The sequence below is a fragment of the Seriola aureovittata genome, chromosome 13 (genome assembly GCF_021018895.1).
Source record: "Seriola aureovittata isolate HTS-2021-v1 ecotype China chromosome 13, ASM2101889v1, whole genome shotgun sequence".
NCBI classification, from domain to species: domain Eukaryota; kingdom Metazoa; phylum Chordata; class Actinopteri; order Carangiformes; family Carangidae; genus Seriola; species Seriola aureovittata.
In genome coordinates, this window is record NC_079376.1 from 5210285 (window position 1) to 5228246 (window position 17962).

General features: G+C 43.2%; 1 protein-coding gene across 1 annotated transcript in view; it reads right to left on the reverse strand.

Annotated features, from left to right (window-relative positions):
* The window catches only part of syne2b (spectrin repeat containing, nuclear envelope 2b), a 105765-nt gene that overhangs the window by 69708 nt on the left and 18095 nt on the right, over positions 1–17962 (reverse strand). Inside the window, exons 29-40 of the mRNA XM_056393850.1 lie at positions 17800–17898; positions 17425–17589; positions 16679–17026; positions 16372–16508; positions 15563–15692; positions 15020–15193; positions 5683–14847; positions 4662–4910; positions 4104–4259; positions 3495–3736; positions 1276–3343; positions 145–479 (exon numbers count right to left, since the gene is read on the reverse strand). Coding sequence (XP_056249825.1) covers positions 145–479; positions 1276–3343; positions 3495–3736; positions 4104–4259; positions 4662–4910; positions 5683–14847; positions 15020–15193; positions 15563–15692; positions 16372–16508; positions 16679–17026; positions 17425–17589; positions 17800–17898 — 13268 coding nt within the window. The remainder of the gene's footprint in view (positions 1–144; positions 480–1275; positions 3344–3494; positions 3737–4103; positions 4260–4661; positions 4911–5682; positions 14848–15019; positions 15194–15562; positions 15693–16371; positions 16509–16678; positions 17027–17424; positions 17590–17799; positions 17899–17962) is intronic.

The window sequence follows — 17962 nt, forward strand, 5'->3', positions numbered from 1 at the left end:
ATATAAAAGAATTTTCTATCCTTGTCGTTGATGAATGTGCTGTGCAATTTTAGTTTTCCCTTTCACACATGCAATTACACACTGGCATCCATAAGACTTCGATTAGGAGTTGAGGAATCAGAGTTTTATCTTAGAGCCTCGTACCTGCTGAGACACTCCAGTTGGACATGGCCCTTTGCCTGAAGAGTGGACATCCTCACCAGGAGCTGGCTCAGAATATCTTCCAGGAGCTGCTGCACCTTCGGAGGGGACAGGTAAGGATGCAGATCAAACTGGCTCTGGAGCTGCTCCACGTGGGTTTGGAATTGCTGCTGCAGGGCAACCAAAGCCTTCTGGGTCTCCTCCAGTCTTTCAGAGCAGAGACCAACAGGGCCCTGTGGCGGCAGCAGAGAGACCTCGATGTCCCCCAGGAAATGTACTGCTCGTTTAACGGCAAAGGTGTAGCTTCTCAAAGCCTCCCTGGCCTGCGAGATGCTTTCCTAAAATATAATAAATACAAATTTTAACTACAAATTGTCATCATACTTGGGCTGTATTATTCTAGTCAGTTCATTCAGTTTATTGATGTTTTTGACAATGTTATCCATTTCCAGTATAATTTGTCATTGCTTTGTTTAACAGTATAACGGAACTATGCTGAGTGCAGTACAATTCAAAGCTGAACCAAGAAGTAGCTCTGCAAAATGTGAAAGACAAAAGTTTCAGACATCATCTTCCAAATGAGTGGTTTAAGTAATATGGTAAAACCAGGGGTTGATTATGGGTGTGATTATATTCGATTCGATTAGATTATGCCTGACCTAACCAGTTCCATAAATTCTGACCCTGGCTTTTCATAGTTAAGATGGCAAGCACAAGTTTATCACTGTTTATGGCTATTGATGGTCAAGACTGCAAAAATAAGACCAGGCTTTTCTTTGCCCAGGAAACTTTTAAAATCTTTATTTCAGCAGTAATATCTTAGCTTTGCCAAGGCTTGAATGTCATCTGCGTTGGATTCTTTCTTGGTGTCAAATGTTTTGAACCTGATCATGAAACAGATTTTAGTGGACCTGGTTTTGGAAATACCCGGGACTTGACTAAAGAAAATAATTAATGCCCAGGACAATACTTTAGTATGAAAATAATGCGATGAATTTGTTTTAGCCTGAGGACACAGAATAATATTGTATTAATTAACTTTCAAATGCTTCTCTGGGATTTTCTAAACATAAAAACACGATTGTCTAATATGTAAAAAGCATATGAAAAATGTAGGAGAACAATGCAACTTGCCATTTTTGAGTCACATTCACTGATGACTGCATCCTTCAAGACCATCAGATCTTGGGATCCACTTCCTCTTTTCTTGCCCTTTTTTTGCTCTAGAACCTCCAGTGCTCTCATTCTTGACTCTACAGTCTTTTTCAAAGACATGATTCTCTGGTATTCCTTGTTGATCACTGTTTCATTCGGCTCCACCACGGTGAGTGTCTGGAGCTCCTGCTGGGTCTGCAAGAGGAAGGCCTGAGTGGCTTTCTTCTCCGATTCAAGGTCCAGTCCCTTCAACAGGTTCCACTCGATGATGCTGAGGTTGTTGTAGAGCGTAATCTCCAAGGTGTCGAGGCTCTCCTCAATTTGTTTGAGCCTCTGTCGTTCTACAGTCAGCTGGGAGGGGTAGAGGTCGGCGGAGATTATCTGAAGTTTGGTGTGAGCCTCTTTACACAAACACTTCATCAGGGGAAACTGGATGAGTAAGGTCTGACAGACTTCGTACTTCTCCTCCAGCTCCTTGCTGTCTTCTTTACTCTGCCGGACCTGCTCCTGAACATCCTCTCTGAGGTCCTCCACACACTGCCTCATGTTCAGGTACCTTTCATGATCAGTGACTTTCATTTCCAGGCTAACAATTTTGCTGTAAAGTTCAGAAATGACTGAGTGCAGCTCCCTTGTTTTTTCCCGGGGAATCCAGGGTTGCAGGAGGTCAACCTGGGACTTGTGCCCCAAAATCACGTGTTTGAAAGGCTCCAGAGCTTGCAGGGACGCTCTTGTGATGGGAAACCTGTGTTTGTTGAGATCCACTAACATCAGTCTCAAGCTTTTTTCAATGGTGACAAGGTGTTTCTTGTTTAAATCTACAGACTTAATGAGTTCATCCAGCTCCTTTTTGTTGGCCTTCTCACAGCTACAGATGGCTCTGATGTCTTCCTGGAGGTTAGTAAGCTTTTCAAAAAGCTGACAGTTCTCTGTGATGCTGAGTTCAGAGGAAATGTCTTTACTCTTCATTAAAAGAGCCTCACAGACAGCAGTCTGCTTATCAGCCTCAGACAGTGTCTCCTGCATCTGACGAACTCTGCGATCAAGTTCAGTGGGGCTTCTGTACTCACTGTCTGCACTCCTGGAGGCCTCTCTGTGTAGATGAGCCACAACCCAGGAATCTAAATCTGCAATCTGCTCTGACAGCTTTTCTCTGGTCTGCAGCCCTGACTCTATGTCTCTCACAGCCTTGGCTAGCTTATCAGTGGTGGACTTTGAGATTTGTTCGAGGGATTCCAAAGAAGCGCGAACCATGGGCACTTCCTCAGCTTGGTCCAGCTGTGGAAGCAGCTCCGTCAGCTCCTCCACCAGTGACTCCAGTTGGCCCTGTTTGACCATCACCTCAGACTGCAGCTTCTTCAGATCTCTGAGCTGCCGGTGAACCTCTTCAGGAAGGACAGCCACCCTTTTCCTCCTGCCCTCGATATCACTCTCTGTCTGTTTAGCCCAGGCAAGGCCATCCCTCATCACCACAATAATTTTCTCCATGATGGGGTTGCTGCTGCTCTGGGTTTGGGTGGACACTAGTTCCTCTGTGTGGCTAAGCTTGTCTTTGACTGTCTGGAGCCCTTGATGGATTTCTTTTGTTTCCTTCTCCCACCGTGGGCTATGCAGGAGTGTCTCTGAAAGCTGCTGCAAATGGATGCATTTCTGCTTGGCAGCTTTAACCTCAGCATTTGCTTCCATCAGCTGCTGTGCTTTCTTGCAATTCCACTGAGTACCTGCAGGAGACTTGACTTTAAGGTCTTTGTCAATTTTTTCCAAGTGTTCCTGTAGATCTAATATCTCTGACTGAAGGCTGCCGATCTCGTGAGAATGGACGTTTGTGTGATGGAGGGTCCTCTCCACATCTCTCTCCAGGCCTCTCCACTTCTCTTGTAGGTTCCTCTGCTTATTCTGTGCGGTTGCACGCTCAGACTGGCTGAGATGGGGGCACAACTTGGTATAGGTCACAAGCAACTCCCCGAGTACTGTTCTGCTCTCCTCCATACTTCTTTGTAAGGAGTATAGTTGCTCTGCCTCCTTGGAGCTGCTCTGATCTGGGCACCTGAAAGAAAAACAGAAAAGTCTACACATCATATGCTTGGCATTTGGGTTGTTGCAAAAGATTACACAAGGGTAGGTATGAGAGAGTATATTTCAGAGCCACAAAATCCTCTTTGAGAATTATGGTCCAGTCTCAAACTATTCAAACTCACATTTTCACAGCGTCCAGTTGTACTGTCTGTCTCTCCATTGTGGTCTTGGCACTTTGAGTGTTTCTGCAGTAATCAGTCACAAGCTGCAGCTGGGCCTCTTTATTCTGGATCACAGCAGCTGCATCCCGAACAGCGGCGCTCCACTGATCCTCCGCATGCTCCAGCGTGTCCCGGCTCTCACCATCAGCTCCTCTGAGCTGGGAGAGGGATGACAACTGCGCCTGGGCAGTGTCTCTGCACTGCTGTACTCAGCAAGTCACAGTAAACACACAGAACATTATTCAAAACCTGAATTTTTTAATGCAAATCTTATGTTTATCGAGACTATCTGAAAATTAATACTACACATAAGTAAACTGCTATGAGTGGTTTCAAACAGTGACAACCATACAAGGGTAAGCTGCACATTGCTTTGACAAATGTGTGCTTGTTTTACTATCCATGTCTTGACTGGTACAGATATCAATTAAAGATGCCCAATTCTGGAGGTACTTTGGCATCATTACATGTTTTACCAACCTACTGTCCAACTCCACAACACCTATAAATCCAGCTGCTGCTATAAATCATTGATATTTCTCTGGTGAGTCATGCAGTCTTTCATCTCACCTGAACCTCCTCCACCTGCTGGGCCATGGCTGTCAGGCTGAGCTCAGCCGGGCGATTCTTGAAGCTCAACACTTTAGATACCAGTCTGCTTAGAGAAGCATCCAGATCACTGGTGGATGTAACCAGAGTCTCTGGAGCATCCTCCAGTGATTTACCCTTGAGACAAAAAGACACATCAGAGCTTGGAATCTGAAAATTCAGTCTGAAAGCCAAAGCATGTTTAGACCTGAAACTGAGAAGTTTTATTCAAAGTAATGTGTGCCTCTAAAGATAAGAAGTACTCTAAAAAGATTGAGTTTCTGAATTAAGAAATTTTACCAGTCTTTGAGGACTTCACAATGTATTTATCATTATACACTGGAGAGCAACAGGTAGGATGTAAAAGAAAAAAAAGAACATGACAACCCTGAGCTATATTAATACCAGCGATTCTGTGATACAAATCACAGCTTTATTCTCTTTTGATTTAAAGACTGTGTAGGATTTCACAGTTTCTAACTTTGGCAACTCCTGGTGGTAGCATCAAAAAGGCACTATTTCAGACAGTAATCTTAATACCTCAATGAGTTGACTGCTGGGTCCCGTCCCTGGATGCAGCTGTATTTCTGTGAAGATGTTCCTCATTGCGAAGCCTTCTGGTGCCCCCAGAACGAGTTTCTCAGTCTTCACAACACTTTCTTCTGCTTTGTTTTCCTGAGTAGGTAATCCTTCCACCCGGGTAACTTCATCCAGGATAATGTCAGTTGACGATTTCTGAACCGCCTGCAGTGATGCAGGTGATATCTTGTCAGCACTGGGCACCTGCTCCTATTGTGGACACAAAACACCAGTATTAATGCAAGAAAAATTATGACACACAAGTGTATACTGTTTCGGTTGAGCTAAGAAAAGAACTCCCTCTCTTTGTGACTACAAGTCTATCCCATTGAATCATAACTTTTGTCTGAAAGTGCACCGAGTGTACTGCCTATGAGCTGCAGGATAATTATATCATGTATGAGGTAGCTCATATTTCTACCCTGAGACACTGAAACCTTTGATAGCACAGGTAATAAATGTCTCAGGATTATGTTCTTGGCTTTGCTCGTAATGCTAATAAAACATAGCCATGTAGCCGTGTTCAGTAAATATTAATCATATCATATCAAGTAAATATCTTGTGAAAACTGTAGGCTTTTTCAGAGGCTCTATAGGTGAATTGACCAATCATCAATGGACATGACAAAGAATGTTAGGGATCAAGTGCAAACATGTATATACAGGAGACAGTTTGTATGTGACTTCCCTGGAGCAAGAAACCTATATTTATCCTCTTTTCTCAGGATATTGTTTTGTCTCTCTGTCTCTGTTTACTCAACTTGTGTTTGAAGAATATGTAATATTAGCTTATGTAGGTATTTTGTGCTGTTGCTGACACTGCAAACTGACATGATTCTTGAAGGGAAAAAAAAGTTGAAGACGAGAATAGATTGTAATTTTCCTTAAAACAATACCAAATACATTAGTTTAGTTGTTTGTTGGCATAGTTTCAAATATTTTTAACTGCTAGAAAAGCAGATTACTGCCCCTCATGTCTTACCTGTGGCAAACCAAAGTCCTGAAGCCTCACTTCATCAGTGGTGCTTGCTGAGGCTACATTTTGTAGCTCTACTCTAACCATTGTTTCCCTTTCTTGTTCCTCAATTGGCCTCTTCTTCTCCTCCTCCTGTTCTTCTTTCTTTTCTGTTGCATCTGTTGTGTGTTTGTCCATTTGGGCTTCATGGGACACACTGAGTCCAGACAGGGATTCAGTACGGCTCTCTTTCACTTCTACCCTGGTCATCTTTACTGCAGATTTGTCAGGCTGAACGTCTGTGGTAGTCATATCCTTGCTTTCTTTAACTGTCTCAAACTCGATACTTGAATCCATCCTTGGTTCCTCTTCTGTGACAGTTTTGTATTCATGTACACTCGTGTGGATTTCTCTTTTTGTACCAGATTTTGCATCCTGGCTCTTGGGTATATCATCTATTTCATGTGTCGACACTTGTGCACGTTCTTCTTGGACACCAGGGTCCGTGACTCCTTTGAGACTTTCCTGTGCGGTTATAAAGAGTTCTACCTGAGTATCAGTTTGTTTTGGTTTAACCGTGTCTTGTTCAGAAAAGCTTATTTCTACTAATTCTGTCTTTTCATTAAGGACCTTGGGTGAATCATCCATGACATGTTTCTCAACCTTCACTTCTATCATGGTTGTTTCAACAGCAGTCTTTTCTGACTGAACACCAGTGGAAGTTGGGTCTTTGTTTTCTGGCATTTTTTCGCACAGGATACTTGTTTGATCTATATCAGTCCTTGGCGCCTTTGTGATCTTAACAGATGTGATTTCATGCTCCTTGATAGTGGCCTGTGTATCTGGTTGTAAAACACATGCTGAAGCCCCTTTGTGGAGTTTCTCCACCCTAACAGACTTTTCATCCAGACTCTGGGGTACATCATGCACGTCTTTTGTAGACATAGACACTTCAGCATGCTCTTCTTGAACTTCACCATCCTTGACCTCTTTGGGTCTTTCCTGTGTGGTTTTCAAGAGGTCTAGCTTAATCACAGTTTCGCTTGGTTTTACAGTGTCTTGCTCATATAAGCAAATTTCTGCAAATGTTGTCTCTGCTTCACTCAGCTCCATTGCTGCAAAAGCAACAGAGGTGGGTTGAGTGGAGTCACTAGGAGTCACATTCTCTTGCCTTTCACCGGTGATTTGTTGAACTTCCGCTCTTGTCTTCACTGCAGCCTTCTGAGGGTGAACATCAGCTGTAGTAATATTTTTGTTTTGTGACTCTCTTTCACACTGGGTTTTAGCTATATCTACCCTCTGCTCTTTTGCCTTCATGACAAATGTGTTTTCATGCTCCACAAGACTGGTTGGTATATCAAGTTGTAAAACACGCACCTCACGCTCCATTCTAACAGATTTTTCATCCAGGTTCTCGGGTATATCGTGCATACCATGTGTTGCCACTTCAGGATGTTCTTCCTGAACCCCATGTTCCTTAACCTCTGTAGGTTTGTCCTGTGTGGGTTTTAAGAGCTCTATCTTAGTTTCAGTTTGGTTTGGTTTTTCTGGTGCTGGCTCATATAAGCTTATTTCTATAAATTCTGTCTCTGTCTCACATGGTTGCATTAATTCAGAAACAGCAAAATGGGATTGAGGTGAGTCCCTTTGAGCCACACTGTCTTGACATTCAGTACTGCTTTCTTGCACCTTTAACACAGTCACCTCAACTGCAGCTCTCTCTGGCTTAATATCAGCAGTAGTCTTATCTTTGTTTTCTGGCACTCTTTCACTTTGGATACTTGTTTGAACAATATGTATTCTTGGCTCTTTTGCTCTTGTGACAGTTGTGTTTTCATGCTCCTCTGTAGTGGTCTTTATGTCTAGTTGCAGAATGCGCACTTCAGGCCCCATGTGAATTTTCTCCATTGTAACAGACTTCTCATCCAAGCTCTTGGGTGTTTTGTCCATGCCATGTGTCAACAGTGTAGGAGACTGTTCTTGGACATGTTCCTTGACCACTTGGGGTTGTTCATGCATGGTCCTTAAGAGCTCTATCCGAGTCTCGGTCTGGCTTGGTATAACCATATCTTTCTCAGACAAGCTTATTTTTATAAATTCTGTCCCTGTCTCATGTGATGACAATGCTTCAGAGGCAGGAGAGGTTGGTTGAGCAGAGTCCATTTGAGCCATATTGTCTGGACATTCGGCAGAGATTTCTGGTGCTTTTGTCATCTTAACTGCAGCCTTTTCTGGTTTAACATCAGCGGTAGTTACATCTTTACTTCCTGGCACCCTTTCACGTTGGACACTTGTTTCAACAATATCCACCTTTTGCTCCTTTGCTATTGTGATAGATGTGCTTTTATTTTCCTCTGGACTGGTTGGTATATCTAGTTGGAGAATGCGCACTTCAGGCTCCATTTGGATTTTTACAGACTTTTCACCCAGGCTTTCTGGGAAATCTTGCATGGCATGTGTAGACACTTCAGTTTGCTCTCCCTCCCGTGTGGTTTTCAACAGCTTCAACTGGATCACAGTTTGGCTCAGTTTCTCTGTGTCATGCTCAGATAAACTTGTTTCTGCAAATGATGTTTTTGCTTTATGTGGCTGCACAGCTGCATCATCAGCAGAGGTAGGTTGAGTGGAATCACTTTTAGCCACACTGTCAGTACTGATTTCTCCCACTTCTACCCCGGTAATCTCAACTGCAACTTTCTTTCGCTGAACATCAGACATAGCCATATCTTTGCTCTCTGGTACTGTCTCACTCATGATACCTGATTGGTTTATATCCATCTCATGCTCTTTTTCTTTTAAGACAGTTACGATTTCATATTTGTGTGTACCAGTCTTTGCAGTCTTTTGTAAAACATTCACTTCTCCCACATTGTGAATTTCATCAATTTTAGCATATTCTTTTTGGACACAGATTTCCTTGTCCTCTCTGGGTCTTTCCTGTGTGGTTTCCATGATCTTCAGCTGACTCATAGATTCGCTTAGTTCCATTATTTCTCGCTCAGATGAGCTTATTTCTGCCAGTTCTGCCTCTGCCTCATGAGGCTGTGCCACTGCAAAAACAGCAGAAGTAGGTTTCGTGGAGTCCCTTTCAGCCACAATCTCCGCCTCTGGCTGGACTGGCTTTATTTCATGTGTCTGGGTAACTTCTATGTCAGGCATATCAAGGACCAGATATCTCCTCTGAATATCTGCTGTGTTTTTCCATAACTTGTCAATGTAATCTGCTATGAATGGTGTGTCTGTAGGCTCGGAAGAGAGATGTGGTTGTGTTTGAGGCTGTCCTGTGACCATATCTAAAGTTGTGGCAGGCTTCACACTGTCAAGTTCTTTCTTAGTTTCTTTAGGCTCTACATCAGTAGGTCTTTCAAGGGCAGAGTCTGTCTCTGGAGCTGTGGATACTTCAACATTGTTCGACTTTCTTCGGGGTGGTATAAGCTTAGGTTCGTCTGCAGCAGCAACCTCAATTTGCTCTGTGGAAGGCAATGGTGACTTTTGATGGTCATGTTCCTTTTTGGTCTGAATCTGCTCCTTGTTAGTAGGTTCTTGGGAAACTGCTGGAGAAGGTTTTCCTTCAACAGTAATTTCAGTTGTGGTTGTGACCACCTCTGTAGTTGAAGATGGCTTCTGACTGCCAGGCTCTTCCTTGGTCTTTGTCAGGTCCCTGGCAGCAAGTTCTGGGGAAGGTTTAAGACCCTTTGACTTTCTCTTGGTTGGAGAAAGCTTTCCCTTTTCTACAACAATAATTTCAGTTGGGGCTGTGACCACCTCTGGAGCTATAGATGGCTTCTGACTGTCAGGCTCTTCCTTGAGTTTTGTCAGGTCTGTGGTAGCAAGTTCTGGGGTAAGTTTAGGACCCTTTGACTTTCGTTTGGGTGGAGAAAGCTTTCCCTTTTCCACAACAGTAATTTCAGCTGGTGCTGTGACCACCTGTGGAGTTGATGATGGCTTCTGACTGCCAGGCTCTTCCAAGGTCTTTTTCAGGTCTCTGGTAGCAAGTTCTGGGGAAAGTTTCACACCCTTTGATTTTTGTTTGGTTGGAGAAAGCTTTCCCTTTTCCACAACAGTAATTTCAGTTGGGGCTGTGACCACCTCTGGAGTTGATGATGGCTGCTCACTGCCAGGCTCTTCCTTGGGTTTTGTCAGGTCTGTGGTAGCAAGTTCTGGGGAAGGTTTAAGACCCTTTGTCTTTCGTTTGGGTGGAGAAAGCTTTCCCTTTTCCACAACAGTAATTTCCGATGGTGTTGTGACCACCTCTGGAGCTGAAGATAGCTTCTGACTGCCAGGCTCTTCCTTGGTCTTTGTCAGGTCTGTGGTAGCAAGTTCTTGGGAAGGTTTAAGACCCTTTGTCTTTCTCTTGGTTGGAGAAAGCTTTCCTTTTTCCACAACAGTAATTTCAGCTGGTGCTGTGACCTCCTCTGGAGTTGAAGATGGCTGCTGACTGCCAGGCTCTTCCATGGTCTTTAACAGGTCTGTGGTAGCAAGTTCTGGGGAAGGTTTAAGACCCTTTGATTTTTGTTTGGTTGGAGAAAGCTTTCCCTTTTCCACAACAGTAATTTCAGCTGGTGCTGTGACCACCTCTGGAATTGATGATGGCTGCTGACTGCCAGGCTCCTCCAAGGTCTTGGTCAGGTCTCTGGTAGCAAGTTCTGGGGAAAGTTTCACACTCTTTGATTTTTGTTTGGTTGGAGAAAGCTTTCCCTTTTCCACAACAGTAATTTCAGCTGGTGCTGTGACCACCTGTGGAGTTGAAGATGGCTGCTGACTGCCAGGGTCTTCCATGGTCTTTAACAGGTCTGTGGTAGCATATTCTGGGGAAGGTTTAAGACCCTTTGACTTTCTCTTGGTTGGAGAAAGCTTTCCCTTTTCCACAACAGTAATTTCAGCTGTTGCTGTGACCATCTCTGGAGTTGATGATGGCTGCTGACTGCCAGGCTCTTCCATGGTCTTTAACAGGTCTGTGGTAGCAAGTTCTGGGGAAAGTTTCACACCCTTTGATTTTTGTTTGGTTGGAGAAAGCTTTCCTTTTTCCACAACAGTAATTTCAGCTGGTGCTGTGACCACCTCTGGAGTTGAAGATGGCTTCTGACTGTCAGGCTCTTCCTTGGGTTTTGTCAGGTCTGTGGTAGCAAGTTCTGGGGAAGGTTTAAGACCCTTTGTCTTTCGTTTGGGTGGAGAAAGCTTTCCCTTTTCCACAACAGTAATTTCCGATGGTGTTGTGACCACCTCTGGAGCTGAAGATAGCTTCTGACTGCCAGGCTCTTCCTTGGTCTTTGTCAGGTCTGTGGTAGCAAGTTCTTGGGAAGGTTTAAGACCCTTTGTCTTTCTCTTGGTTGGAGAAAGCTTTCCTTTTTCCACAACAGTAATTTCAGCTGGTGCTGTGACCTCCTCTGGAGTTGAAGATGGCTGCTGACTGCCAGGCTCTTCCATGGTCTTTAACAGGTCTGTGGTAGCAAGTTCTGGGGAAGGTTTAAGACCCTTTGATTTTTGTTTGGTTGGAGAAAGCTTTCCCTTTTCCACAACAGTAATTTCAGCTGGTGCTGTGACCACCTCTGGAATTGATGATGGCTGCTGACTGCCAGGCTCCTCCAAGGTCTTGGTCAGGTCTCTGGTAGCAAGTTCTGGGGAAAGTTTCACACTCTTTGATTTTTGTTTGGTTGGAGAAAGCTTTCCCTTTTCCACAACAGTAATTTCAGCTGGTGCTGTGACCACCTGTGGAGTTGAAGATGGCTGCTGACTGCCAGGGTCTTCCATGGTCTTTAACAGGTCTGTGGTAGCATATTCTGGGGAAGGTTTAAGACCCTTTGACTTTCTCTTGGTTGGAGAAAGCTTTCCCTTTTCCACAACAGTAATTTCAGCTGTTGCTGTGACCATCTCTGGAGTTGATGATGGCTGCTGACTGCCAGGCTCTTCCATGGTCTTTAACAGGTCTGTGGTAGCAAGTTCTGGGGAAAGTTTCACACCCTTTGATTTTTGTTTGGTTGGTGACAGCTTTTCTTTTTTAACAACAGTAATTTCATGTAGTCCTGTGACCATCTCTGGAGTTGAAGATGGCTTCTGACCATCAGGACCTTCCTTTGACTTCCCTCTGTTTGGTATAACTTTAGTTTCGTCCACAATAGCAGCTTCAGTTACTTGACTGTCAGGCTTTTCCATGGCCTGTGTTTCCTCCCTGTGTGAAAGCTCTGGAGAAACCTTTGGACTCTTTGACTTTCTTTTGGTTGGAGAAAGCTTTCCTTTTTCCACAACAGTAATTTCAGCTGGTGCTGTGACCACCTGTGGAGTTGATGATGGCTTCTGACTGCCAGGCTCTTCCAAGGTCTTTTTCAGGTCTGTGGTAGCAGGTTCTGGGGAAAGTTTCACACCCTTTGATTTTTGTTTGGTTGGAGAAAGCTTTCCCTTTTCCACAACAGTAATTTCAGTTGGGGCTGTGACCACCTCTGGAGTTGAAGATGGCTGCTGACTGCCAGGCTCTTCCTTGGGTTTTGTCAGGTCTGTGGTAGCAAGTTCTGGGGAAGGTTTAAGACCCTTTGTCTTTCGTTTGGGTGGAGAAAGCTTTCCCTTTTCCAGAACAGTAATTTCCGATGGTGTTGTGACCACCTCTGGAGCTGAGGATAGCTTCTGACTGTCAGGCTCTTCCTTGGTCTTTGTCAGGTCTGTGGTAGCAAGTTCTTGGGAAGGTTTAAGACCCTTTGTCTTTCTCTTGGTTGGAGAAAGCTTTCCCTTTTCCACAACAGTAATTTCAGCTGGTGCTGTGACCTCCTCTGCAGTTGAAGATGGCTGCTGACTGCCAGGCTCTTCCATGGTCTTTAACAGGTCTGTGGTAGCAAGTTCTGGGGAAGGTTTAAGACCCTTTGATTTTTGTTTGGTTGGAGAAAGCTTTCCCTTTTCCACAACAGTAATTCCAGCTGGTGCTGTGACCACCTCTGGAATTGATGATGGCTGCTGACTGCCAGGCTCCTCCATGGTCTTGGTCAGGTCTGTGGTAGCAAGTTCTGGGGAAAGTTTCACACTCTTTGATTTTTGTTTGGTTGGAGAAAGCTTTCCCTTTTCCACAACAGTAATTTCAGCTGGTGCTGTGACCACCTGTGGAGTTGAAGATGGCTGCTGACTGCCAGGCTCTTCCATGGCTGGTGTGAGCTTAGCTTCTTCCACAATCGTAATTTCAGTTGATCCCATGATTACCTGTGCAGTTGAAAAAGCCTTCCCACTTTCAAGTTCTTTCCTAGCTTCCCTACACTCAGTAGTCCCACCAATAGCAGACACCGGCTCTGGAGCAATGCTAACATCAAAACCTTCTGACTTCCTTCTGGTCGCTATGAGCTTTGTTTCTGCCTCAACTTGATCTAAAGGATTCTGTCTATCAGGCTCTTTTATGATCTCTGCAACATCCTTGGTGGCAGATTCTGGGGAAACTTTCAGGGCCTTTGACTTTCTTTTTGTTGGTGAAAGCTTTCCTTTTTCCACAACAGTACTCTTAATTGGTTCTGTGGCCACAAATGGAGTTGAAGACTTTTGACCATCAAGTTCTTTCTTATTTTGTTCAACCTCTCCATCAGGTGATCTAACATCTGTAACAACTGTCTCAGGAGTTGTGGCAACATCACCAGTGTTTGACTCTCTTCTGGGTGATGGAAGCATTTCTTCGATAACAACATTTTTATTTTGGTCACTGGAACTCAACGAAGATCTTTGACCTTTAGGTCCTTCCATTATCTGAGGGAATTCAGTGTCAGCAAGTTTAAGAAGAAGTTCTGTATTCTTTGACTTTCTCCTCGGTGGCAGAATCTTACTTTTTTCCACATCAGCAGTTTCAGCATCTGAAAGTTGTGAAAGAGGGATTGTGGGACACTCCTCAAGTTCTTGTCTTGTTTCCTTAGGATCAACACCAGTATTTCTATTGAGGGGAAACACTCGCTCTGTAATTGTGGAAACCTCAAGACTCTTTGATTTCCTCCTGGATGGTATGAGTCTTATTTCTTCCATACTGATACTTTCAGTTTGCTCACTCAAATTCAAACAAGATGGTTGACTTTCTACCTTCATCTTTGCTACCTGCTGGTCGGTGTGTTTTTGAGGAAGGTTTGGACTCTTTGACTTTCGCTTGGGTGGTGAAATCTCACTTTGTTCCGAAACAGCAATTTCAGGTTGCCCTGGAACTAAATCTGTGGTTGGAGACATCTCAGGTTCTTTAACCACACATGTAGGTCTTTCAGCCGCTGACACGGGCTCTGGAGCAGGTGAAACATCTTGACTCTTTGACTTCTTTCTGGTTGGTATAACCTTACTTTCTTCCAAAATAGCAGTTTCAGATGGCTCTGTGATCACCCATGCAGTTGAAGAAGTCTTATCATCCTCAAGCTCCGCATAGTATTCAGTAGTTATACCCTGGGTAGTGACAGTTTCTGAAGTTGTGAAAACTTTTGAACCCTTTAACTCCTGCCTTTTTTGTACAGGCTTAGGCTGGTCAACATCTGTTTCTGTGACAGGCTCTGAAGTTAGGAGACTCTCAGAGTCCTCCTTGATCTGTGTAGGTTTTGCATCACTAATCTCTGAGGACACTTCTGGACTCCTTGCCTCTTTACTAGTATGTCCAAGTCCAGGCCTGGTCGTGGTCTGAGCTTGCTCTGTGAGTCTATCAGTGGTTGAAGCTTTGGACTTTCTTCTGGTTGGTACAGGTTTAGTTTCCTCACTTACGACAGTTGCAGACTTTTCAATGACCTTTTGGATCTGTGTAGGTTCCACAACAGCAGGTTTAATTTGCTCAGCTTCAACATGCTCACCTGTGACATCTAGCTTTACACTTTTAACTTGTGCCTCTTCAGAGGTGTTGAAACTTTGTTTTGTTATAAATTCTGAAGTATGGGTTGGACTCTGAGATTTCTTTTTTGTTGTTTCAATTGTGGTTTGCTCCTCACCAGTACTTTTTGCATGTTCCAAGACTGCTGACACTAACGCTTCAGCTTCAGTTTTTATGATTGAATCAGCTGAAACTGACAATTCATCTTCAACAGATTTTTCTGTTAAGGGAGTGGTTTTTTGTAGTTTCACTTGATGTTTTTTCTCTGATGTGTGCTTATTTTTTCGTGGTGGTGCCACTACAGAGGTCGTTGTCTCCTCTAGATTAACGGACAGGACATCAGAGGATTGACTGTCAATGTCATGTGGTTTTTTGTTCCTCTTTTCCTCAAGTACCTTGAATGAAAGGATAAATATGCATTAATTACTACAAAGTTAGCCGTTTCTCAAATATAACACAAAATATTTAACAAATGATATAACACTTGTATATATTAATTTGTATATTGTTTAAATGAAACTTCTATGATCCTGTGAAATTCGATTCCAAATATATTTAATCAAATACCTTTAAGCTCTGGCTTAGAAAACCTTTATGTGTGTCTGCTTCTCTGAGTGTCTGTGACCCCTCTTTCTCCAGCTTCTCAAACAAAACTGGCATCAGGCAGTCTGTTAGAAACTGCTGGTGAGAAAGCGCCTCCCGCAGGCTCATCTGCAGCTTTTCACCTTCCTCTAATGTCACCTAAAACCAGGAGAAAAAAGTATTTAAGTGTCTGCAGTGATGACAAATCTATATGTGAAATATCATCAGAAAATGGATCACACATTGCCAGGCAAGTATAAATAAGCCACTGCTAAGTGGTCCACAGACTTGAAATGTTACATTTCACAAATCCCTAAACTCACTAAGCTTTCTTAAATAGACTCTTATTATAATTCCAACATCTACAAGCAAGATGCCTCTGAACAGAACACTAACAACAAGCTAACTGCAGAAAATTACATTTACTATGCAGCTCTCACATATATTTAACTTCACAAATGTGAAGAAGGGTGTTACTGAAACAAAGTATTTGTCAGCAAAGAAGTAAAAACATTCAAAGAAAGAAACCTGTACAGAAGAAAATGACTCTGATGTTTTGTTGTGGTTCCATTGCTGCAGGGCATGAAGGCAATCCGTCAGACAGCGAGCTGTGTTTGTAGAGCAGGTACCCTGACGCTCATTCAGCCTGGATTTTAGACTGTAGACAGAATTAAGCACATTTCTTTAAAACATAACATGTTGCATGGTACCTGAATCTATTATTCTAGATGAGATGAAAATGAAAACGGGCAAAAAAAAAAAAAACTTTTAAAACGGTGTGCAAACAGGAACTACTGCAAGTACAAGAACCGATTAAAAACTTTCTTCTGACATAACAAACAATAGGAAAATGTTTGTGTGTGGATGTGAGTCCTTTAAGTTAGATCAATGAAACCAGGTATTGGTTAAAATGTTATCTCTGGATGCCTCAAATATGTAATAAATAAAAGAGAACGTTGTGTTTCCTTGTAATTGATCAAGAGCAGAATGACCCAGTCTGCCTTGTTAAGGGTATGTAAGAATAATCGAAAACTAAATAGAAATAGAAGGATTCCAGCTGAGAATTTGTTCAAGTAGGCTATCTACACTTCAAAAAGCCCCAAAGCAAACTGGACAGATGGTACAGCATGTCATCTGAGATCAAGTTCATGTTTCACTCTATATTTTCCCATTTATATCTCAAGTGAAACAAAAATGTATGAATCAAACAAAAAGTGGCAAAAATAGTGGTGTTCACCGTCTTTTGACATGAGTAACAATCGCAATAATTTTTGTTTGTGCATTCATTTAACAGCTTTGCTACAACAACAAGTAAATGTCATCAGTTAAATAGATACCTGTCATGTTGCTGGCATAAAGATTCAACCACACTGATAATTTCTGCTGGCAGCTCATTGGTGGCAGGGGTTGACTTTACTTCCTGGTGGAGATCGTGAACTCTCACACCCAAATCTTCTAGTGACTTCTCACAGGTCTAACAGAAGGGGACAACATCACATATGTAATGCATGCATATCTGCAGTTTCTAAACTGCACAGGTTCATATTTTTGATGTGAACTGCTCCCTAAAAAGTTGCTTACATATGCCTTTTTTTTTTAAGACAACTGAATCAGAAATTTTGTAAATTTAAATTTAGTAACAACCTGAAGGCTGTGCCAGTGCTGTTGGAGCTGAGCAATGTTGTTCTGTGGTTCACTGTAACTGAGCGCCTGGTCCAGAGAGCGGAGCTCCCACTGCAGGGCTGCCGTTCTCTCCTTTAGATCCTGGACTCTCCTGGCCAACTGACTCTCCAGCTCTTCCAGCTGGGCCTCACAGGCCATCAGGCGCTCCCTTACCTCATGCTTCGAGGTGGCACAGAGGTTGTGGAGGTGACTGACTTCCAGGGTAAGTGCATCCTGACCTCCAGGGGTGCAAAGGCTCAGCAAACTGTCTCTGGCAGAGTCTAGCTCCTTCATCTCTCTCTGCTCCCTGTCTACTGTCTGGAGCAAAGCCTGGAGATCCAGATTATTGAAATGAACAGTGATTAACATCTTTTGAAAGTATTTTTGACTATAACCACAACAAAGAACGACTAACAACAGCGTAATGAGGCTGTTTTAATTTGTAAGATTGTCAAAGTAAAATAACAGTTGCTATTACTACATTATGTCTTACATCCTTTTAAACGTATACATTTGCAATTTGTTAGTGATAAACTGAACATGCATACACATTCCACAAATTAATTCTCATGTCTCTGATGTTTTCTTCAAATGTCTTATTATTATTAGTAAAGTAATTTCTTCAGTTTGGTGCAACGTCACATGAATAATTTCAATGATAGATCAAAATAAGTGCCTCTGGATTATCTAACAGCTAACAACTGTGTGATTATGTTGTATTATCTGACCTTCAGAGTATTGACAGTGCTGTGCAGACCCTGTCTGTCTGTTGGAGGAGCTCCCAGGCCTTTAACCTGCTCCCTCAGCCAATCCTGAGCTGCTTCATGCTGCTCCACCAGCTGTGTGCACTGCCTCTCTGTCAGGATGCCCTGCTCCAAGTTAGCCACCGCATCCTGAAAATAACAGTAGTTTTTTAGATTTTATTTGGAAGAGGGGAATGAGGGGAATAAGGGCATATTGGAGTGGGCCAAAGAAGATGATCTTGTTTTGGGGGGCAATGGAGGAAGCAAAAAAGAAAATGTAGTGGTACTGTACTAAACAGAGAAGTTGAGTAACACAGTTTTTACTTGTAACAGAAGGTAAGCAAAGAGCACTGAACTCACAGTCAGCTCTCTCAGCAGAGCAGGAATGGACTCCTGCTTGGCTGCCCAGGAGGGATCGGTCCAGCCATGGTCCTGTGTGATCTCAAACAGCTCTGCAGCCTAGGGGGCGGTGCAGCACAATGAGGATGTTCTAAAGTATATGTTCTATTGTATTTTGTGAGCC